Source organism: Mesoplodon mirus, assembly GCF_964341445.2.
Source record: "Mesoplodon mirus genome assembly, contig: HAP1_SCAFFOLD_1351, whole genome shotgun sequence".
NCBI lineage: Eukaryota > Metazoa > Chordata > Mammalia > Artiodactyla > Ziphiidae > Mesoplodon > Mesoplodon mirus.
Genome location: NW_028294758.1, coordinates 34,445 through 58,612, shown reverse-complemented (window position 1 = coordinate 58,612; position 24,168 = coordinate 34,445). Strand labels below are relative to the sequence as shown.

The 24,168-nt window shown below is 43.1% G+C and overlaps 1 protein-coding gene, 1 long non-coding RNA gene and 1 pseudogene across 6 annotated transcripts in view; 1 reads left to right on the top strand and 2 right to left on the bottom strand.

Moving 5' to 3' along the window:
- The window catches only part of LOC309797992 (U3 small nucleolar RNA-associated protein 25 homolog), a 29,308-nt pseudogene extending 21,089 nt beyond the window's left edge, over positions 1-8,219 (bottom strand). Inside the window, exons 1-5 of the transcript in view lie at positions 7,963-8,219; positions 6,806-6,845; positions 5,869-6,101; positions 3,809-3,979; positions 1,347-1,435 (exon numbers count right to left, since the gene is read on the bottom strand). The product of the transcript in view is annotated as a U3 small nucleolar RNA-associated protein 25 homolog (transcript). The remainder of the gene's footprint in view (positions 1-1,346; positions 1,436-3,808; positions 3,980-5,868; positions 6,102-6,805; positions 6,846-7,962) is intronic.
- Positions 8,220-9,969: 1,750 nt separating this feature from the next.
- On the bottom strand, positions 9,970-23,436 carry LOC309797993. 2 transcript variants are annotated; one of them, XR_014292893.1, is made up of 3 exons: positions 23,371-23,436; positions 22,936-23,093; positions 9,970-12,141 (listed from the first exon to the last, which is right to left on the bottom strand). It is a non-coding gene; the product is annotated as an uncharacterized lncRNA (long non-coding RNA). The 2 variants fall into 2 exon arrangements; XR_014292894.1 differs by lacking the exon at positions 9,970-12,141 and adding an exon at positions 18,137-18,268.
- LOC309797991 (U3 small nucleolar RNA-associated protein 25 homolog) overlaps positions 18,260-24,168 on the top strand; it is a 23,544-nt gene continuing 17,635 nt past the window's right edge. For 2 of the 3 annotated variants that reach the window (XM_082646352.1, XM_082646351.1), the window contains exons 1-2: positions 18,260-21,449; positions 23,429-23,648. In XM_082646352.1, the coding sequence (XP_082502478.1) occupies positions 21,243-21,449; positions 23,429-23,648 (427 nt within the window). In that variant the 5' untranslated portion in view covers positions 18,260-21,242. Of the gene's footprint in view, positions 21,450-23,030; positions 23,137-23,364; positions 23,649-24,168 lie in introns of those variants that run through there. The other variant, XM_082646353.1, reaches the window with a different exon arrangement.

Sequence of the window (24,168 nt, the reverse complement as noted above, 5' to 3'; positions counted from 1 at the left end):
AATTTACTCTAGACAAAAGAAAAGGGGGCCCAACGGTCAAATAACTTCGGTAACCACCACAAAACCTAATCCCCCTCAGGGAGAGTCACAAGCAGATCGGACACTAAAGGTTCTGCTGAGTCCTGTAACAAGGACTCCGTTCCACTTCGTTTGACCCAGAGTTTTCCAAATTTACTTGGACGTGGAACAAGGTTTTTGTTGTTGTTTTGGATTTTTTTTTTTTTTGGAGACATATATTAGAATTGAAAAGAATAGTATTTTGTGGAATACCAGTTTGGGAATTTTTGCACTGTAACAAAACTGCTGATCTTAGCAATAAAGAAAGGATGACCTCTGCAATAAAAAAGAATTAACTATTGATATATGCCAACAACTGGGATGAACCTCCAAGGAATTATGCTGCGTGAGAAAAAGCCAACCTGTATGATTTTATTTATATAACGCTTTTGAAATAACAAAATTATAGAAATGGAGAACAGATTAGCGGTTACCAAGGGTTAGGAATGGGGGAAGGGAGGTGGGTGTGGTTATAAAATGGCACCAGGGAAGAGGAGGGATCTTGATGGTGCTGGAAATGCTCTGTATGTTGACTGTGGTGGTGGCCAGGGCAACCTACACGTGATAAAACAGTATAGAACTAAATAACACAAAGGAGCAGGAGCAAAAGTGAGGAAATCTGAATAAGACAGGTAGGTTGTATCAGTGGAAATTTCCTACTTGTGATATTGTACTACAGTTTTGTAAGATGCTACCATTGGGGGAAACCGGGCAAAGGGCACATGGGATACCCTTGTATGATTTCTTACAACTGCATCTATAATTATTACCTCAATAAAAATTTCAATGAAACAAGGATGACCAATTCTTATGAATAGCATCAGTGGTGAAAAAAAAAATCACCGAAAAAAGAAGCAAAAACTGCTCCATACTGAATAATTTAGGTGTGAACTTATCTCAGATATTTCAAACAAATGAACAGCAGTAGCTACTGTCTGACTGAACACTTTGTACATGTCTTCCAGTAAACTAAATTACTTTATTTTGATGCAGGCATTACTGTCCCCCTCTAACAGATGAGAACAGTGAAGATTAAAAAGGTAGATTAACTTGCCTTAGGTCATGAGATAGCCCCTTGCAGACGTTGGTCTAAACCCTGGTGTACCTGTCTCCAAAGCATTCTTATCTTATTGGTCCCCACCTTCCAGCTTCCCAGTGCCTTTTCTAGCTATGCCTGTGCCTTACTGGGCTCTTCCAGTCTTCCTCTATCTTGCTCCCTCTCAAGCCATCTGCCACGGGTGTGTATCATACATTCAGGGAGACCACTAAAACCCAAGACCACTGCTTGCTTTTAGCTGGTGGGTAGTTTTGGGATTTGTGGCAACAGCCTGGATTTCTTTTTCTTTCAGTTCTTTGTTTACATGTTGTGCAAATGGATCTAATTCAGAAATAAAGAATATTAGAACACTTAGGGCAAATGACAGGGATTTTCCAGTCTTCCCCTGTGAATGACATCCTGTTTTCATGATGTTAACTCATCTTTTTCCCCATCAACTTTCCCCATCATTTATCCCAGTCCAGAGCTTAAAAGTTTCTGACAGGTTCATCTCCCTAAAGCATTTCTTTAATCACATTATTCCCCACCTCAAAAACCTTTGAAGAAACTTCTTGGACTGAAATTCAACATACACCTCTAACCTACCTCTCTAATGTAATTTTTGAATTACATGGCTCTCAAATTCTTCTGCCACTGTGGCTTTCCTTCCTTTAACTGAAAATTCTATCCTCTTGTTCACCGCATTTCTATATATCCAAATAGTATCCGTTGAATGTTACCCCCTGACTCACAATAAATAACTATTTCCCAAGAGCCTACTGTGTCAGGCACAGTTCTGGCTCCAAAGAAGCCATCTCTGGTCCCCTATAGACAGTCATCACTTTCTCTCAAGCGCCCCACCCTGCCCTCAGTTATCCACACCAACACATATATGTGCATGTCCTACCTCACCTAACTAGACTGCAAGATCCCTGAGGGCAGGTACCACGTCTGATTTAACCTGCACTGGAAGACAAATGTAAATGCTCAACACTCAACTGAGGTGAACAAATGATCAAAATGGCAGGGTCAGTGCTCTGCACTGGCCACCCAACCTTCTCTTCCAGCCCCACTCACGTAAGAAGCAAAGTTAAATGACCCATTCAGGGACCCAGGTAGTAAAACTTCAAATGCAGTGCACCTTATATTAAGACCTAAGATAAAGGTGAACAATAGGAAATAAGAATTCTAGGTGATAATATATCAGTACAGACCAAACAACCAGAGAAACTTTAGGATAGTCAAGCCTCCTAATGTTTCCTCCAGGGTTTTTTTGTTTTTTTTTTTTAACTTTTTTTGAGTTCAGAACGCGGTTTTTGCCCAAATTCTACCTGCTACTTCTTCCTCTTGTCTAGAATAGCTAACAGAACCAAATGAGGATTAAAATTTCAACTTCAGTGGCACCGCTGGTTGAAGAATGGCACTGGGACCAAAAAAGGCAGTCAGGACGCAGAATGAGACCAACCTGACGTGCCCACCCAGGCACAGGCTAAGACACAGGACCTGAGAGACAGCAGAGCCCTGCCTCAGCCTACCACAGGCTTGTCTAAGTAACAGTCATTGGGACAGAGGCATGGCCCAGTGTTCTGTATCTTGACTTTGGCGATGACAATATAAATATACACATTTGTCAAAACTTATCGAATTGTATACTTAAAATGGGTACACCTTGTTGAATGTAATTCATACCTCAATAAAGTTGATTTTAAAGTTAAATTAAACAGTCGCCTATGGGGACTTCCCCAGTGGCACAGTGGTTCAGAATCCGCCTGCCGGGCTTCCCTGGTGGCGCAGTGGTTGAGAGTCCGCCTGCCGATGCAGGGGACATGGGTTCATGCCCCAGTCCAGGAAGATCCCACATGCCGCAGAGCGGCTGGGCCTGTGAGCCATGGCCACTGAGCCTGCGTGTCCAGAGCCTGTGCTCTGCAACGGGAGAGGCCACAACAGTGGGAGGCCCGCGTACCGCAAAAAAAAAAAAAAAAAAAAGAATCCGCCTGCCAATGCCACGGAGCAACTAAGCCCATGCGCCACAACTACAGAGCCTGAGCTCTAGAGCCAGCGAGCCACAACTACTGAGCCCATGTGTCACAACTGCTGAGCCTGCATGTCACAACTGCTGAAGCCCGCGTGCCTAGAGCCTGCTCTCCACAACAAGAGAAGCCACCACCGTGAGAAGCCCACGCACTGCCACAAAGACCCAATGCAGCCAAAAATAAAGAGAGAGACTGGGGAGACAGGGTGGAGCTTTCTGGCTTCTGCGGTGCTTCCTGGTAATAAGGACCAATCAGATTAGCCACTGCCGGGTCTCACAAATCTGTAAAATTACTGCTCCAGTAAGGAAGAGCAAGTGAAGGATAGAGAGAAAAATGCAAAGTACTTTTCTCCTCTTTCTCTCCCTTCCCTGCTTGGGGAAAAAAATCAGAAGTCTTCCCCTGACCCCAGCTGTGGATCGTGAGCTTTGAGGAACTGGCCTTCCGTGCTATCATTGTTCAACTGTTTGTCCTCATGAACAGCCGCGCCCACTCGCAACACTGCCTAACCCTGAAAAACACAAAAGATCTCGGAGAAGCATTTCTTTCCAGCTCTACATCTAGCTGCTAAACTATCTGTTTCTATTACTGCTCATTCCAATAACAAGAGATTTAACAGGTATTAGACCACAACCACCCATACTAAGCACCAGCTGAATTCAAACAACATGAGCTGTGCTCTGACCTTGTGATGCTTTCAGAGAACAGTTGCCTCCTCTTTCCTCTTCGAGAAAGTTGGTTTCTAGGCTGAAGAGTGACTCATGTTTTGCATCTGTAAACTCCTTTGGGGATTCCTCTGCTGTGCCAGGTGGCCCGTGCCCATCTTTTCCCTTAGGGTCAGCAGGTAAGGCCGCATCTGCAGTTTTGATAAAACATTTTGTGAAATTATTTACTACTCATAATTACACTTCTGTTGACAAATGAAATCTAATTCCTTAGGCTATCATTTACTTTTAAGCAAATTCAGGTAGAAGACATAAGTTTCAAAACTGAGCTTGACTGCTGACCTAGTACATGTAAAGATGTTCAAATCAGCGTTGATATAACAAATAACTAGAAAAAATGATTTCGTCATTTCTATCGAAGGGGTACTAATTAAATTACCACATATTATTTACAATGGAATACTATGTGATTAAGCTAATGTGAACCCACAGTTACACACGTTATATCATTAAAGAAAAAAGTAACTTACAGAAATGTATGAGGCCATTATGCACATACACACAAATATATATTCACTCATATATCCATAAAAAAGTAGCCTGGAAGGTTCTATAAAATGTTAAAGGTGTTCATCCCAGGGTGGAGGAGATATACGTTAACTATATTACCCTCTTAAATTTTTACAGTAAATATATATTACTTTTATAATTTAAAAAACCAAACTTTTCATTTTTAAAAACCTAAAACATGAAAGAAAAATGGAAAACCAACAAAATTTAAAAAGTCCCTAAGTCTGAGGCAACGATTTTTTTATCCGAGTACAAGTGATGAATGAAAATACTAAGAATGGTGTGTGACACCTTAGAGACAAAAATACAGTAAGGCAAATAGGCATTAAGATAACAGAATATAAAAAGTTCCCCAGATATATTCAGACAATGGACTACTATTCCAGTAATAAAAAGAAATGAATTACTAATATGAACTACACGGATGAGTCACAACAACATGAGGAGCCAAAGAAGCCACATGCAAAAGGGTACTTATTGTGTGCTTCCATTCATATGAATTTCTAGAAGAGAAAACACTAATACATAGTGAAAGAAAGCATGTCAGTGGTTGCCTGATGCCAGGCCTGGGAAACTGACTGTAAAAGGACAAGAAGGAACTTTTTGCAGGTATTGGAAGTGTTCTGTATCTTGACTTTGGCGATGACAATATAGACAGACACATCTGTCAAAACTCATCAAATTACATACTTAAAATGGGTACACCTTGTTGAATGTAATTCATACTTCAATAAAGTTGATTTTAAAGTTAAATTAAAAAGTCACCTATGGGGACTTCCCTGGTGGCACAGTGGTTAAGAATTCGCCTGCTAATGCAGGGGACGTGGTTTCAAGCCCTAGTCTGGGAAGATCCCACATGCCGCAGAGCAACTAAGCTCGTGCGCCACAACAAGAGAAGCCACCACAGTGAGAAGCTGGCGCACCGCAACAAAGACACAATGCAGCCAAAAATAAATAAATTAATAATAATTTTTAAAAGAATAGTCACCTAGATGTCCGAGTGAGACAGAGTTCCTTTCAGCTTTCAATCCCAGCTCTTCTCTGAAGCCTCCCCTCATGTACCCTGGCAGCATGTGACCACTTTGCACCTCTTTAACACCTTATATTTATCGGTTCCATTCAGATTTGATGCTTGAAAAGTTTTGTATATTTTATGTCTATCTTCCACTAAACTTGGTTCCTCTAAGGCAGGAACAATCATCTCTTTCATAAATTGAGACCATTACAAAAACAGAATTATGTTCCCTTTCCTCTCAATCAGGGGAATTTGAAGTAGGATTGATGAAATCCTGGAAATCATAAGCAAAAACGTCATTTCTGCATTTTTATGGCCAGAGGGTCCTGTGTTTTCATCAGATTCTTGAAGATATCACAGAGCCCAACAATGTTAAGAATCTCTGCTTTGAATCCATGTGCTTTCACCCAGCTCTATGGTACAAGGCACCCTGCCCCTGGGGCAATCTGTCTGTGGTCCCTGCAAAGATGATAAACCCACATCAAAGACACTTACTCTTCCGCGTGTCAGTAGACTCTACTGCCGTCTCTTCCTCCACAACGATGTCACTATCGCCGTCTTCAAGATTCATTTCTGTCTCATCTGTAACACTGTCTTCTTCCTCTTCCTCCTCCTCATCTTCCTTGGAAACATCCTTTAACGTGGCAAGTAGTCTGTTGTAACCAGAAACTTGTTCTGGTTCACTCTATGCTTCACTTTCAGAACTTGGAAGTATCTAAACCCTCTGACTAAAAGGAAAATGGGGATTTTAAAAACAAAAATTATATTGTTCTTGTTGCTACCCCACGACTATCATCAGGCCCACAGTGGAACCAAGTTCAGACTTTTCTAAATAAAAACTAGCTTTTCTGCAAATATGCAATCCTATCTATTCAACCAAACCTAGCACCAAATTTGTTTAAAACAGCTAATCTAGCTATGATTCTAGAAGCTCTTCCTCTTCTTTGAACTGCTAATGTTCCACGTGGGAAGACAGCAAACTAAACACATGGAGCTTTAGGTTATAAGGCGATCTAACCTATGTGTCAGCCACTTGGCACCTTTAAAGGAGCAACAGGAAAACTTACAACAAAAAAGTGTACTTTATTTCTGAGTCCGTGGTAATGAAATAAGACCTTTGATGATTTTGCACTCTATTTTATGTTAAGCAAACATGACATTCCCTCTTAGGATTCACCAAGAGCCCTCTGGTAAGCCTCCTTAACAGGTTCTAACAGGCTACTCTCTCAGGACAGTTTCATACTCTATACTATATTAGTTATCACAATGGCATCTTAACAGACATCTGCACTTAAAACTAAGCAATATTACTAAAATATAGCTTACATCTAAAATCAGAAAGAGTGGAACTGTAGCCAAACATTATTACCATATATAATCTTAAAAGTAACCGTCCAGAATCTACTATCATAAAGAAGGTATAAAGCATTACCAGTTGACAAGTCTGTGGTTTTGCTTCCTTTCTGGAAACCCTGAGAAGAAACAGGCAATGTTAAACTTTAACTACTAGTATGTAGCAATTAGGAAAAGCCTAATGATACAACTTTAAATGAACATGGCAGACTATACCGTTATAAATACATTATATCTATTGTCAAGTTAAAAACTCCATATGCATTTGGACAGGTTTTGTAAGGATATGCCAAATAGATAATAATAGACGAATGAAAAGGTCTAACAAGACCACATGACAAATACTACAGTCACACAGTAACAGGCTCTCATCCAAAAGATGGGAAATTTTGGCAAATACAAGCCCTCGGGGTTCACCTTTTCTAGCAAATTTCTTAAGTAGATTATCCCTCTAACTGTTGATAAAGCAGCCCAAAGGGGTGGGATGAGCACTAAGATCATAACTGAGAGTCTGGACACTTATAGAGGAACCCACAACTACCCAAACATTAGTTTCCTCATGGTCATTGAATACATAGGTGATGTCGAGGGTCCCAAGCAATTCTATTTTTTTTTAACTTATTTAATTTATTTATTTTTGCCTGCTATGGCTCTTCGTTGCTGCGCCCGGGCTTTCTCTAGTTGCGGCGAGCGGTGGCTTCTCTTGTTGCAAAGCAGGGGCTCTAGGCTCGCGGGCATCAGTAGTTGCACCACCCTGGCTCAGCTGCTGTGGCTCGCGGGCTCTAGAGTGCAGGCTCAATAGTTGTGGCGCACGGGCTTACTTGCACCGCGGCATGTGGGATCTTCCTGGACCAGGGCTCGAACCCCTGTCCCCTCCGTTGCCAGGCGGATTCTTAACCACTGCGCCACCAGGGAAGCCCCCAAGCAATTCTTTAAAAACATATAAAACGAAAACAAGCTTATAAAATCTCCGCCCAATCGCCACACGGGAGGCGTGCCGTCTAGCATAAAACTACAGGCTCAACAAAGGGTAGGAAGACCGGTGAAGAACCCCATCTCAGGCGGGAAGCCGTCAGGATCCCCGGGCGAGCTAGGCCGGCGCCGGGGCAGCGTGGGACGCGGCGGGAGCTGCCCTGTCACTACCCCCGGGGCACCGGCGGACCAAACGCGGGGACACGCGGGCTCCCACCGGGAAAGGACGCCGGCAGCGCCGGTCCCAGACTTGCCTCTCCATACGTGTCACAGAAGGGATGCTCCTCGCCGAAATCCCTTAGATGCTTCTGCTTTTTAGTTAGGGAGCTGAGCAGCTGGCTCCGGCTCCGGCTCCGGCTCCGGCTCCGGCTCCGGCTCCGGCTCCCGCTCCCGCGTTTGCCCATGGGGAAGACGGCAAGTCAGCCAACCTCCAAGAAACGCGTCTTGCACCTGGAAGTAGTCTCGTCAACCCACTCACGCGGGCTTGCCAACGGCGCTTTACGGCGGAAGCAGGGTGCCATAAAGCAGACCCGCTTTACGTCGCGCTTGTACGACAGGCATTAGAACTTCCTGTTTCCCATTCCGCCCCCTAGCGAGGCTCTTTGGAAGCACGTGCACGCATGCGCAGCTTTTCTCTGAGCCCCGTAAGGAAGACAGGCAGGCAGGGAGGCTTCGGGCTTCCCCAGGTGGGTAAATGGGTGGGTGTACTTTGTGCGTCTGTTTTGGCTGTGAGAATCAGCCTGCATAAACGTGTAGTGACTGAGATGGTTGAATGCAGTGCCTTTATATTATGCCATAATACAAATACCAACTAACATTTAAGGCTGCCGGTGCATCTCAGTTCATCCTCACAACAACAGTAAACAAATAGGCCTTGTTAATAAGCCTGATATTGGAGATGAGAAAGCTGATGCTTACAAAAGGTTACATACACACTAGCAAGAGAGGAGATGGAAACCTAATTCTCTCTGATGCGACCACAGGCTTTTCCCACTAGGATCTGCCACATGCGTGTGCCATGTGAAGAATGAGGACGCAAGGCTGAGATTCCCGCCCTTTACCCTACCCCCTCATTTTCTGAAAGGATTGCAAGGGCCCTTGGTAACAAATCTGTTCTGGCATTTTTCATGTTAGAAAAGCAAAAACACATCCAGAGAGGTAAAGTGACTTTCCTAAATCACCCGGAGAGTCGATGTTAGAGAAAGCAGTAAAACTCAATAAAGTGTCTCAAAACTGAATTGGGGCAAATTGGGATGGAAAACTTTTAAAGGGTAAGTAACTTTTCTATATCTGGGTCGTGGTGGTGGTTACACCTTGTATACAATTACCGAAATTAATCAAACTGTACCTTTAAAATTGGTACATTTTAATGCAAGTAAATAATAACCTCAATAAACAAAGAGGGAAAAAACAGCGCAACTGGACTTAATACTCTAGAGACAGGCAGAGTGTGCAGGGATACTTAAAAACCACAGGATAGGGCTTCCCTGGTGGCGCAGTGGTTGAGAGTCCGCCTGCCGATGCAGGGGACACGGGTTCGTGCCCCAGGTCTGGGAAGATCCCACATGCCGCGGAGCGGCTAAGCCCGTGAGCCATGGCCGCTGGGCCTGTGCATCCGGAGCCTGGGCTCCGCAAGGCTCCGCAAGGCTCCGCAACGGGAGAGGCCACAACAGTGAGAGGCCCGCGTACCGAAAAAACAAAACAAAACAAAAACCACAGCATAAACACAGAGACACTTTGTTTCTAATAGTAACTTACAATGTCAATCATAAACCACAGAATTCACCTGAATATTTAAGGTAAAATAGGAGCCATCAAAGATAGTGTTCACTGCCTCTGCTATTAGACGAGCGTCTGTGAGAGAATTGGACCTTTGTCCAATACCATGTCACACCTATACAAGTCACACTACAACTATTCAAATCCTAGTTTTCTCCTTCTGGGGACCATCTACTCCTAATTAGATTCTGGGAGCTTAGGGTAGGGGAGGGAGGCAAGGGGGAGGGAGGATCAAGAAAATATGCAAACAGCAGGTAGTGCCAGCTGATGGCCCAGCCGAGGAACCCAGAAACAAACACACATCTGTCTTCTGTCTCATTTCAACATAAAAAGTACAGTCACTTACGTAAACAAAAGGCTGCTTGCAAATCTCATCATACATACTAAGGCACTAACCACAGTATAACCTGGCTATGACAATAAAGTCATACAATGTTTTTTCTCCTCCCACCCTATTCCAAGTGCCCCAGCTTCCCTCCCCAGAGGCAACCAGTTTCTTGGTGTTCTTCCAGAGATCTGCTATAAAAAGCTATACTCATGAGCACTTGATGTGACTCTTTACTCTCTCCTGCTTTCCATGTCATTGTAGTCCTATGGACAGGTCTAGACTGTTCCCAGGTTCAGACACAACTGTGCCCTAGCTCCACCCAAGTGGTCTCATCATTGGCTCACTGAGCCCGCTTCTGAAAATATTTATATTAGCCTTTGACAACATAAAAGGGGATGCTTTGTGAAATTTTAACCTGAGACTTCGCAATTTAAACATATTTTTCATGCCTCCAGTGAAAGTTCTCTTAGTAAAACCCACACAAAGAAGATGCGTGTGCCAACTAGTGAAGGCCCTGGGAAAATTGTAATAAAGGCAAAATTTGTTCTTCCCTTTCTTCTTCCCATGCTCAGCCCTTCCTTTTCCATCCTGCAGGGTTTTCTTTGCCCTTTGCCCTCAGGGACTCAGTATTTTCAGGGGTAAAAACAATCCAGGAAATAATCTTTTATACTAGTTTGTAAAGAGAGGCTGATGAATTAATGTTACTTGGGTATTTCAATTCGGGGAGACTCCCTAGGATAACGATCTCAAGGGGTGGGAGGGCGGTGGCTGTCCCTTAAGACAAGATGGTCAGAATATTCAGAAAAGTGTTAGTTTTTCTTTATTAAAAACTTTTTCTTTGGAAAATTTCAAGTATATACAAAAGTAGACAAAAGAGTATAATGCACTCCCATGTTCCCATCCCTTGGCTTCAATGCAAGGCCATCTTGTTTCATTTATATGCCCACCCACTACCCCTAACTCCCGCCCCTGTATTATTTTTGAAGCAAATCCCAGACATTGTATTATTTTATCTGTAAATATTTATTTCTAAATATCTAAAAGATAAGGGTTCTTTCTTTAACATAGCTACAATGGCACTATTTCACCTAAAAAAAAGATGATAACAATTATTTAATATCATCATGTAACCAGTCAGTATTCAGATTTCTGATTGTCTCATAAATGTCTTTTTTTTTTTACACTGTTAGTTGAACGTGTTCTGCTATTCTCTGTGTTTCTCGCGAATACATTGTGGGATTTAGAACTTTGATCAGATTTCATGATAGCTGATATTTTATACTTCCATCAGGAGGCGTATACCGTCTGGTTGCCTTTCATTTTGTGATGTTACCAGTCATTGGTAGTCAATGTCTAAATTCGTTAATTCATTAGAGGTCACATTCTAATTCTATCATGAGGTGATATTCTAATTCTATCATTTCTTCTTCACTTACTTGCTGGACTATTTCTATGAAAGCAAGCTTTTCCTTCCCCTAAATTTTGCTTACCCAGTGGTACTGTTTGTATAGGAAAAGCAGAAGAAATGCTTGATTCTCTCCCTTCATTTACTAATTTTCAACACAAGGAGTCAATTCACTGGATCTTCTAATGTTGACCAATCAACTTTTTTAAAATTTTTAGTATCATTATGAACTCATGGAATTACACAAATTGATGTGTTTTAATCCCTTGCAAATATTATGGTGTACATGATTGGAAAGAGCTTATTTGACATATAGTGATGTATTTGAAAAGACAAACTATGTCCTAATACAAACCACAGAAAGTAAACAGTCGTCTATCTGAGATTCTCAACAGAGCAGGAATGGGAAGGTGGGGAAGGAGCACAATTTGAGGATACAGATCAGATGCTGGGGAAGTTTGAGCTTTGAAATTTATGTGATAATATAAGTGGTAACAAGGGCACATGTATTCAAGATATGTTGACAGGGAGCCATAAATAATCCAAAGGTATGACTCTCTAATTATGAAAGCTCCGACACCTCAGCTACTGATTTGGGAAGATTCTGGGGAAGGTGTGTGTGCACCCACACATCTGTCTCCTCCTAGATGCCTCAAATCAGACAGTCTCCTCCACCACATGTATGCATACATGTCTGTATACACCCCAAAGCCATCCAGCCTCTTCCTGAGAGTGCTGGCAGAAATCCATAAATGAATCTATCTCACTTTCCAACCCAGACAATGAAACAGACTTTGGCTTGGGACTTTAGGAGAATTCTCCACTAACGTGTTCAGAATTACTTGTTTCTGACTCTCTTCTTATCCTTGGACCAAGCTGAGCACTGGTAAGTGTTCTCAGAGAAGCAGCTTTCTTTATTCCAAACTTGGACCTGTATAAGAGGAGGAGGAGGAAAAAGAAGGCTCAGTAACTCCCTTGGAAGTACGCTGCCCACCTGGGGCCCTCCCTCCAAACTTCTTCCCTTCAGCACCAATCTAACAGCCCACTTCCATCTCCCCTGGCAAAGAAAGTTGTCACTGGACCTGCAGATAAAAGAGCCAAACAAGAAGTTACAAGTACCATGAGCGTGAAGGTTCATAGTCCTGATTTCAAATATGTTTCCCTGTTGGGACAGAGCAGTGTCCTGATTTTGACTTTGGTCAGCACCAAACTACCTATCCTTTGATTATCTATGGCTATGATATGAGATCGTGGATATGAAAGCTCTCTGAAATTGGACAAGTGCTGTGTGGATGGGAGGGCTTCTCACTGCTATTATCGGCTTTTTGTTTCCTCCTGTAAATCATTCTCTCCAGGCCTCAGTCAAGTCCTTGAGGGCAGCAAGGCGCAGGCCAGACAGGAACTCCTGTAAGTCAGGAGCTCCTGGCACAGGGCTAGGGGCAGGGTGATCTCCACGAGCAATGGAGAATGTGTTGACTTCAGAAAAATGAGTTATCTGGGGATACAGGATCATTGGGTGTCAGTGAGACAAAAAACTGGACTTCTGTTCAGTAAGACTGATTGACCAAATGTGTTTTATCGTGTCTCCCTCCCCAGGCCATTCCAGTAAAATGACAATGAAGGAATAAAAAAAAAAGATTTTAACCCACAAGGGTAAGAGAGGACAAAAGCACAGGCGGGGAGATAAGATGGATGAAAGATTTCAACAGGAAATATTAGGAGGTGAAGTATTATGTTAACAAAAATAAGGAGTGGGGAGGGCTGATATTTTGATTAGAAAGCTTTCAGTACTATTTAATTTTTAAAGCAGATATATATAAAATTTAAGAAAAATATTATTATAAGTATTTTTTTTAAAGAAAGAAGCAAGAGCACCTGGGACTCAGGAGAGACCTGGGTGTCAGATCTTTCTTTGGTACTTGGTGACAGCAGAGCTTGTCACCGTCTCTGTCTGAGCCTGAGCCCCTTTATCTGAAGGAGCTGAACAAATCCCACAATCACCTTCTAGTTCTAACAATTCCTAGTTCTACAAGTAACTTATAGAGGCAGCACTGACGTCCTCAGAAAAACCACCTGTGCTTTGGAATTAGTCAAAAGTTGTCTCAGATTTCCCCTTTCAATTCCTAGCTGTGTGAGCTGGCTGGGCCTCAGTTTACTCAACTCATGCATGAGGATACTGCCTATTTCTCAGGACTGACAGAAGGATTAAATGAAATAAGTAAAGCAACAAATAAGTAAAGCAGCAAATGTATGTTTTCTCAACTGCTGCACCTCCCATATTTAGGCAAGGATCTGGCACAGTTCTGGTCACCAGGCATTGGTTTAATTAAAACCTGAAGAGTTCAGAAATGAGTTACTGTATTATTTATTCTTGGGGTAGGGAGAATGTGAAGCACCTCATTTCTGTTGATTGTATTAGGGGCAAGGTCCAAGTGTGGGTATCAGAGCCTAGTGAGTAATTCCTTTGAGGAGAGGTAGCTAACTAAAGGGTAGACAAGGGAGGGCATGAATGAGAGGTTCTTTGACCAACTACCTTCCATCCCTCCACCCCTCCACTGTGGGGACTTTCTCTTAACAGTGTCGACATACACAACCTCAACCTAGATTAGCCTCCTATTCCATTACCTGTCGTTCTGCAGAAAAGGTAAAGATGGTGTCCACAGGGATTTCCTCTCTCTTGAGTGGCTCTGGACTGGCACACTGATTTTCCACACTATGGGCTGCCTTCCACACTAATTTCTCCACATCACTTAAAACTTTGGTTGCATAGCATTCAAACAGGTCATTCGATCTGGATGCTGCTCCTAGACACCTACAGCTCGACCCCCCTCCTCAATTCCCAAAGTCTGAATCCCAATTTGTCTGAGTTGAACTGAGGCCTACAAGGTGACTAAATGCCGTGGAGGGTTAGCCCAATCCAGGAAGAAAGGGAAGATGTACATACAGATATAAGAGTTCAGTGTTGATCTCGTGTAACCCCTGACCACGAGCGCATCCGGGTCAAGATCAGAAAGGATTTATATCTTTTCTCAGACAGACCCAAACCAGAGCCCTGGGCCCATCCCACATGAGACACAAGCATCATTCCTTCATTCATCCTTCAGTAAATATTTATTCAGCGCCTCTTATATGCCAGACAAAATCCCTGCCCTCATGAAACTTACTGCCTCCTACTGTTTTCTTTCATTCCTACTGAAGCCCTCTGTTTAAACCTTCCCATGTGTATCCTTCTACTATTGTGGCCCCATCCTATCCCCTACCCTAATCTATCCTAAGCCCCTTTGTGAGCTCTGATCGGTTTACTCTTCTGGTCAAAAACATTCTGTGGTTTCCCAATGTTTATTGAATCAAGAAACTTGATTCACTCATCCAACAAATGTTTATTGCATGTCTACGATGGGTCAGGCTCTGTTGTAGGTGCTGGGGATACAGCGGTGAGCAACAGATAAAAACTTCTGCTCTTATAGTGCTTATATTCTAGTGGGGGAGATAGACAATAACCAAGATAAACAAGTATGATAAGTAAAGCATGTTAGTTGGTGATAAGTTCTAAGAGCAATAAGGCAACAGGTCAGGAAGTGGAGGGGGCGAGGGAGAAGTAAAATTTTAGATAGACTAACCAGCAAGAAGAAGACATCCAAGTAAAGATCTAAGAAAATGAAGGAGGGAACCCTGGGGATAGCAGAGGGAATATGGGTCCAGAAGGAGAGGCTGGCAAGTGCAAAGGCCCTGAGGTAAGAGCACACTTTAAAGGATGAGCAGGGAGGTCAGAATGAGGCCCAGTGTCTGGCAGAGTGAGGAGAGAGGGGAGACGGTTGGGATGTGAGATCTGAGATCTAATAGCTGCAGCTTTTACTCTGATAGAGATAGGGGGCCACTAGGGGTTTTGAGCAGAAAAGTGATGTGGGGTGACTTGTCTTGCAGGATCACTCTGGCTGCTGTGTTTAAAATAAAGAGAAAGGAGAAAATGGCCAAGCAGGGAGATGAGTTGGAAGGCCCCTTGCTGGCCCTCTTCTGTTTGTCCAATCACATCTCTTACTATTCTGCTACCCTGTAGCCCTAACAGACTCTTCTTCCCCGAACACACTTGGCAGCGGCTGACCTATCATCCTTGATGAAGTGGCCTCCACTTCGAATAATAATAACAACTGGAATAATAGCTGCTACTTATCCAGCATCAATAATTCCATTCAATTTTTTAAAAAGTATTGTCTAATTTCACTTACAGACATTATTTCATTTAATGTTTATATTTTGTCCCCACTTATTGGGAAAGCTGAGGCTTTTTACAAGTTGCCACCAATTGGAAGGTCCCTGGGCCCAACCATAAGATAAAGAACACTTGATTCCCTTTTGGTCTCAAGTGGACCATTTGCATCTTTATGGGTCTCCAGACCACGTGACCCTCTGGGCATTTCCTCACAGGAAGCCTGCACAAAGGGAGAGGGAGGTGTTTAGGATGACCCTTAAATGTCAATATTAATTATCTGGATAGAAAAACAGAAACAAAGGACATTTTAGGCAAAGAAAATAGCACTGCACACGTTCAGAGGTACCACATGGGAGGGTCAAGAAACTGCAGTTTACTGGTGTGTAGCATTTATAGGGATGCATTAGGCAGGAAACAGATCTGGAAGGCCTTGAATGGAATGTCATATCAAAGAGCTAGACTTTCTCCTATTTACAGTGAGGGAACATTGAAGGGTTTTAGGTAAACAAACAAGTAAACAAAAATATTGTTTAAGCTTTAACAAGGTAAGAGTGTCCGGGAATGTTGAGGACTGTGTCTACTTGGAAAGCATGCATTCCTTGTAAAGGAAGCAGCCAGAGTTCTGGCTGATGGTTGCTGTACAGAAAGACAAGCCCAGTTTTGCCACTGGGAAATCTGGATTTTTATATAAAATCTTCCAATTTTTATATGTTTGCAACAAGTTTTTAAAAATTTTTGATTACGTATAAAATTTTAATTGTATATAAAACCCCCCATAGGAGCTGCCCTCTGGGGGCTTCTGCCTGGAGTATAAGTAAGCTCCAGGAGGACAGGGACTTTGTCTTATTTCCACTGTGTTCTCAGTGCTTGCCACAGAGCCTGGCACACAGTAGGTGTTCATACATGTTTGCTAAATGTATATGTATGTGTTAGTTATTAGTATTCGTATTGTACGCTTGAGGCTCATGGAGGACAATAGATGACACGGGAAGTGGCCACACTCAGGTTCAAGTTCAAATCTCTGAACTTGGAAATAGACAAAATGTCTTGCAAGAAAGATGGATTAAGGTAGACTAAGAGTAGAAGAGTAGAAACAGCTCTTCGTCAGCCCCTTACACCACCCCCATCCCCTATCCAGGATGTGGGGACGGCTCAGATGGCCTGTGTGTGGCTCCACTTGATTTTAACCCCCCTGGGAAACTTCTGATGCCGTTCTCTGGGACTGTTTTCCCTCTCTTATCTCATTCAGACCTAGGAATCAGAGATGAGGCAGCCCACTCACCACCTGTCCCTCCCCAGCACAGTGACATCTGTAAAACGTTGAGTTGCTAGCAGTAGCAGTTTCTTCTGGGTCTTTCAAAATCAAACAAAGACCCACCAGATCTTGCTGTCCAGGATCCTGGATGACTAAATCCCTAGGGGTACCAGGTAGCTACCAGGCTTTTTCTGATCTAGTTCACTCTTTTACAAACATTATTAGCAGAGCTGCTCATGGCTGCTGCATACATAGAAATGAAAGGAGGGGGGCTGTACAGCAGAAACTAACACAACATTGTGAAGCAACTCTACTCCAATAAAAATTAATTTAAAAACAAGAAAGAAAGGAAAGGAGGTGGGAAAACAATAGAGCCAGTGAAGGGGGATTTGGGGAAATAGAATATCAGTGTTTGAGGCTTCTAAAATCAGAGTCAGGATTTCTGCTAAGATCTACTCAGTTGCCATAAAATCAATCCTTCCTTCCTTTCCTTCTTTCTTCCTCTCTTCCTTCATCAAATCAGACAATAGTTTAGTCAGTCAAGAAACATTTGTTGTTCAGTGTTCAACAGACTCCCATAATTGGCAGGGAATGATTTGAATGATGCCCATGAACTGTGTCACATTTTATTCATATATTCATACACTTTCAATTTATTCAGAAAGGATAAGGAAAGAAGGAAACACTAGCATGTTTTGCCAACTATTACAATTCACAGGGGAAAGCTGTTGTTCCTCTCTACAGTTCTGAGAGTAATTTACCAATTTCTGGACTCTTTCCAGAATCTTGTATTTGAAGGCACAGTCACGGCTCAGTGCACTGCTTTCCTTTTATTTATTTATTTATTTATTTAATTCATTCACTCATTTATTTATAGCTGCGTTGAGTGTTCGTTGCTGTATGCGGGCATCCTCCATTTGCGTCCAGCAGTGGCTACTCTTCATTGCAGTGCATGGGCTTCTCATTGTGGGGGCTTCTCTTGTTGCGGAGCACGGGCTCTAGGTGCATGGACTTCAGTAGTTGTGGTGTGTGGGCTCTAGAGTGCAGGCTTAGCAGTTGTGGCGCACGGGCTTAATTGTTCCGTGGCATGTGGGATCTTCCCGTACTAGGGCTCGAACCCATGTCCCCTGCACTGGCAGGTGGACTCGTAACCACTGCGCCACCAGGGAAGCCCGGCAGGCGGATTCTGAACCACTGTGCCACTGGGGAAGTCCCCATAGGCGACTGTTTAATTTAACTTTAAAATCAACTTTATTGAGGTATGAATTACATTCAACAAGGTGTACCCATTTTAAGTATACAATTCGATAAGTTTTGACAAATGTGTATATTTATATTGTCATCGCCAAAGTCAAGATACAGAACACTGGGCCATGCCTCTGTCCCAATGACTGTTACTTAGACAAGCCTGTGGTAGGCTGAGGCAGGGCTCTGCTGTCTCTCAGGTCCTGTGTCTTAGCCTGTGCCTGGGTGGGCACGTCAGGTTGGTCTCATTCTGCGTCCTGACTGCCTTTTTTGGTCCCAGTGCCATTCTTCAACCAGCGGTGCCACTGAAGTTGAAATTTTAATCCTCATTTGGTTCTGTTAGCTATTCTAGACAAGAGGAAGAAGTAGCAGGTAGAATTTGGGCAAAAACCGCGTTCTGAACTCAAAAAAAGTTAAAAAAAAAAAACAAAAAAACCCTGGAGGAAACATTAGGAGGCTTGACTATCCTAAAGTTTCTCTGGTTGTTTGGTCTGTACTGATATATTATCACCTAGAATTCTTATTTCCTATTGTTCACCTTTATCTTAGGTCTTAATATAAGGTGCACTGCATTTGAAGTTTTACTACCTGGGTCCCTGAATGGGTCATTTAACTTTGCTTCTTACGTGAGTGGGGCTGGAAGAGAAGGTTGGGTGGCCAGTGCAGAGCACTGACCCTGCCATTTTGATCATTTGTTCACCTCAGTTGAGTGTTGAGCATTTACATTTGTCTTCCAGTGCAGGTTAAATCAGACGTGGTACCTGCCCTCAGGGATCTTGCAGTCTAGTTAGGTGAGGTAGGACATGCACATATATGTGTTGGTGTGGATAACTGAGGGCAGGGTGGGGCGCTTGAGAGAAAGTGATGACTGTCTATAGGGGACCAGAGATGGCTTCTTTGGAGCCAGAACTGTGCCTGACACAGTAGGCTCTTGGGAAATAGTTATTTATTGTGAGTCAGGGGGTAACATTCAACGGATACTATTTGGATATATAGAAATGCGGTGAACAAGAGGATAGAATTTTCAGTTAAAGGAAGGAAAGCCACAGTGGCAGAAGAATTTGAGAGCCATGTAATTCAAAAATTACATTAGAGAGGTAGGTTAGAGGTGTATGTTGAATTTCAGTCCAAGAAGTTTCTTCAAAGGTTTTTGAGGTGGGGAATAATGTGATTAAAGAAATGCTTTAGGGAGATGAACCTGTCAGAAACTTTTAAGCTCTGGACTGGGATAAATGATGGGGAAAGTTGATGGGGAAAAAGATGAGTTAACATCATGAAAACAGGATGTCATTCACAGGGGAAGACTGGAAAATCCCTGTCATTTGCCCTAAGTGTTCTAATATTCTTTATTTCTGAATTAGATCCATTTGCACAACATGTAAACAAAGAACTGAAAGAAAAAGAAATCCAGGCTGTTGCCACAAATCCCAAAACTACCCACCAGCTAAAAGCAAGCAGTGGTCTTGGGTTTTAGTGGTCTCCCTGAATGTATGATACACACCCGTGGCAGATGGCTTGAGAGGGAGCAAGATAGAGGAAGACTGGAAGAGCCCAGTAAGGCACAGGCATAGCTAGAAAAGGCACTGGGAAGCTGGAAGGTGGGGACCAATAAGATAAGAATGCTTTGGAGACAGGTACACCAGGGTTTAGACCAACGTCTGCAAGGGGCTATCTCATGACCTAAGGCAAGTTAATCTACCTTTTTAATCTTCACTGTTCTCATCTGTTAGAGGGGGACAGTAATGCCTGCATCAAAATAAAGTAATTTAGTTTACTGGAAGACATGTACAAAGTGTTCAGTCAGACAGTAGCTACTGCTGTTCATTTGTTTGAAATATCTGAGATAAGTTCACACCTAAATTATTCAGTATGGAGCAGTTTTTGCTTCTTTTTTCGGTGATTTTTTTTTTCACCACTGATGCTATTCATAAGAATTGGTCATCCTTGTTTCATTGAAATTTTTATTGAGGTAATAATTATAGATGCAGTTGTAAGAAATCATACAAGGGTATCCCATGTGCCCTTTGCCCGGTTTCCCCCAATGGTAGCATCTTACAAAACTGTAGTACAATATCACAAGTAGGAAATTTCCACTGATACAACCTACCTGTCTTATTCAGATTTCCTCACTTTTGCTCCTGCTCCTTTGTGTTATTTAGTTCTATACTGTTTTATCACGTGTAGGTTGCCCTGGCCACCACCACAGTCAACATACAGAGCATTTCCAGCACCATCAAGATCCCTCCTCTTCCCTGGTGCCATTTTATAACCACACCCACCTCCCTTCCCCCATTCCTAACCCTTGGTAACCGCTAATCTGTTCTCCATTTCTATAATTTTGTTATTTCAAAAGCGTTATATAAATAAAATCATACAGGTTGGCTTTTTCTCACGCAGCATAATTCCTTGGAGGTTCATCCCAGTTGTTGGCATATATCAATAGTTAATTCTTTTTTATTGCAGAGGTCATCCTTTCTTTATTGCTAAGATCAGCAGTTTTGTTACAGTGCAAAAATTCCCAAACTGGTATTCCACAAAATACTATTCTTTTCAATTCTAATATATGTCTCCAAAAAAAAAAAAAATCCAAAACAACAACAAAAACCTTGTTCCACGTCCAAGTAAATTTGGAAAACTCTGGGTCAAACGAAGTGGAACGGAGTCCTTGTTACAGGACTCAGCAGAACCTTTAGTGTCCGATCTGCTTGTGACTCTCCCTGAGGGGGATTAGGTTTTGTGGTGGTTACCGAAGTTATTTGACCGTTGGGCCCCCTTTTCTTTTGTCTAGAGTAAATTTTGACTTCCTACAGTGTGGTCCACAGGACAGTTTGTGACCCACTGATCTAGTGAAGAGCTCACAAGGTTTCTAAAGTCAGAAACCTTGGGCTCTAACCCTTAGCTCTGTTCTCCTCTGTTTGTCTGAATCCTATAACCTCTGAACCTCAGCATTTCCTAAACTGCCAGAAGAGCATTATAGTGTTTAGCTTGTAAGGTTGTTGTGAGGATAAAGTGAGAGGATCTGTAAGTTGTGAAAGGCCTTGGTAAATTATAAAGCATTATATGAATGTAAGGTACTATAATTCATTTCTAACTTAGTTCTTGATCATTTCTCCCACAGTGGCCCATCCTGGGCCAGCTTGTCTTTTCATCCAGGTTTCAACAGTTGGAAACCTTTAAACCCCCAAAGGACATTGACTTAAAGTCACTTCATCTCCAGAAGCCTCTGGAATCCACCTGGATCAAGACCAACAGCCAGTTCCCCTCTTGTCCCCCAAATTCAAGTAGCCCCTTCACACCCCTCCAGAAAGAGCTCTTCTTAATTATGAATTCTTACCGGGACCTGTTCTACCCAGAAAGGACTGCCCTGAAGAAAGGGGAAGAGATCCGCCACGTGTACTGCCTGCATGTGATAAATCACGTTCTCAAAGCCAATGCCCAGGTGCTTGCCAACAACAGCAGATGCCGAAGCCAGAAACTTGGGTTGGGTGATGATGATGACTTCAGGGACCAAGGGCTAACGAGGCCCAAGGTGAGTGGCAGCAGCAGAACTTTGCCCTCAAGGAGGCTGTAAGGCTCTAACATATGGGTCCTGGCACTTAGCAGGTTCTCAGATGGTTTAATGATTGGAATAATGAATGAGTCCAAGAATGAGCATATTAGATGGGCCAGGTAATGTCACGGCAGTGCTGCAGACAGCTCAGTGGACTGTCTCTAACAGCAGATCTAACTGGAAAGTGGAGTAGGAGGTACCTCCATGATAATTCTCTCCTTAAAGATAAACCCTGATCCTACATAAGTAACACTCCACTATAAATCTCTTCTTTGTGATTGTCAGAGCTGGATGGGACCTTAAGGAGCCTTTTATTCAATCCCTACATATTACACCTGTGGACAGAGACCCAGATTCGTAGAGGACCTTGCTAAAGAGAACCAGAGAAAAAGTAGCAGAGACAGGACTAGAACCAAGGATTCCCTTCACTAAGCCACATAAATATGTAGACCTTGGAAAACAAAATCCCTGTTTTTGCATTGTATCCTTATTACTGCTTAAAGTGATGATTACATTTATGTGGCTCATAAGCCTAAGCTCCAGTGGATTGGGAGCTTACGTCGTTGAATTCTGTCTACGTTTTTCATGATGTGCTGGAGCTAGATACTGTGCCACCCATACCCCCTTACCCTTTAGCCTCTGTGTCTATATTGAAGAAGCCTCATCTTCTTAGATTCTTCTCATTGGGCTTAATAGGATTTTAGGATTTTGATACTGATATGGCTCTTAGAGATTTCTTAGTCCAACCCTCTTGTTTGATAGTTGGGGAAACCAAAGCCTAGACACTTACTTAGTGTGACAGCCGGGACAGTAACTTGGCCCTCTTCAAAACTGATCCATCATCCCTGCACTGTACCAAACTGAATCACTACACCCCTCTGGCTGTGCTGGTTGCCTTTCTGAGAAACTATCTCAGAATCTTGAACATCAGGATAATAAGATTATCTGTTTCCATTTAGAATTGCAAAATAGAATATGAGGTAGATTACCCATGAGTCACATTCAGAATTTGGTGAATTGTCTGATCTGACTGGGGTTATATCCATTGATTGTATTGTTTACACAAGGGTAGTTAGAAGGTAATCATTTGTTAAGCATCTTCTGTTTTTTTTTCCTCAACAGTTAAAATTGAGCACTTTTGGAAATGTTTGGAAAACTGAATCCTATATTTCCCATTGAAATATCATCTTATTTCAGAAATCCTTTATCATCATTTCTGAAAAATGTACTAGGAAATGTACTAGAAAAGTAATGATGCTTTAGTCCTTTCCTTACTAACTTTATTCTCTACTTAATACATCTAATTCATTTGTTCAGCATATTCCTTGGGTCTTACGGATCAAAATACTGAACTAAGTTCTGTGGGAGACAGAAATGAGTAACATTTCTTGTCCTCAAAGAGCTTTGTGTGTTTATGCCCTTGGGTTTTTGCTAATGGACACCTCTGTTAACGGCATTGACTTACCTCAAAGAGTATTTCTGGGCTTCCCTGGTGGCGCAGTGGTTGAGAGTCCGCCTGCCGATGCAGGGGACACGGGTTCGTGCCCCAGTCCAGGAAGATCCCACATGCCGCGGAGCGGCTGGGCCCGTGAGCCATGGCCGCTGAGCCTGCGCGTCCGGAGCCTGTGCTCCGCAGCGGGAGAGGCCACAACAGTGAGAGGCCCGCGTACCGCAAAAAAAAAAAATAAATAAATAAAATTTCTACATTCTGCTTAAGAATTAACCCCACCCCCACCCCAAGGAGCCATGAGATTGAAGTCCATAGGACATGGTGCTGTGGGTCGGAAAGATGCTCAGCCTTCAGTACTGAGCCAGGTCCTATGTAAAGGGGGTGACACGGATGTGGTCCTTGGCCAGGGGCTGTGGAACGGAGGGCTCCTTAGGTCCCCAGCAGGCTCACCTCGAGCTGTCCTTCCTTCCCCTTGCCCCTCCAAGGCTGCCCATCACTCCCTCCACAGGTGCCGATAGTGGTGCCATTCCGGGAAGCTGCTTTGCGGGTGGTACAGCTCTTCATCTGTCTTCTTGAGGGCGACAGCAAGAAGAAAATAATTGTAAGCAACAAAAAGAGGTTTAATGGAGAGTATGGCTCAGATCCCAAGGAGAGACCACCCAACCTGAAGAGGCCTGAGGATTATGAAGCTGTATTTGTCGGCAACATCGATGACCACTTCAGGACTGGTAATTCCTCCTTGTCAAAACTGAGACCCTGAGGGACCTGAGGTGTGAGGTGCACATAGCTGGAAGCTAGAAGCCTGGAATTAGGCATTCTTTCAGAGGGTCACTGTCTCAGCCTCCTAGCAGAACCAGGACGCATTTGAGACCACTCGTCTGCCAGGGGAGAGTCTTGCCTTGGCTAATGGGGTACATACTTGGCTAATGGGATGGAGTGTCTGTGAAGGCATGTATGAAAGGCACCTGCATGTTTATAACAAACGTCTCAGCATGCCTATAGCTGGTAGCTCACAGTCAATGCTACAGGGCTTCTTGGGGGAGTTGGAGCTGATGGGGCTGGGTGGGTCAGTCTGGGGAAGATGAATAAACTAGAGCATCTGTACGTAATGGACTTCCCTCCTGCCTGCCATGTGGAGTGCCCACACCTGAATTATCTCCACTCTGGACTTACTGACTCCCACCCAGCTTTGCACATTTTTGCTTGTTTGTCATTCAGCTCCCATGTACTTGGTTGCTTGTTCATTGA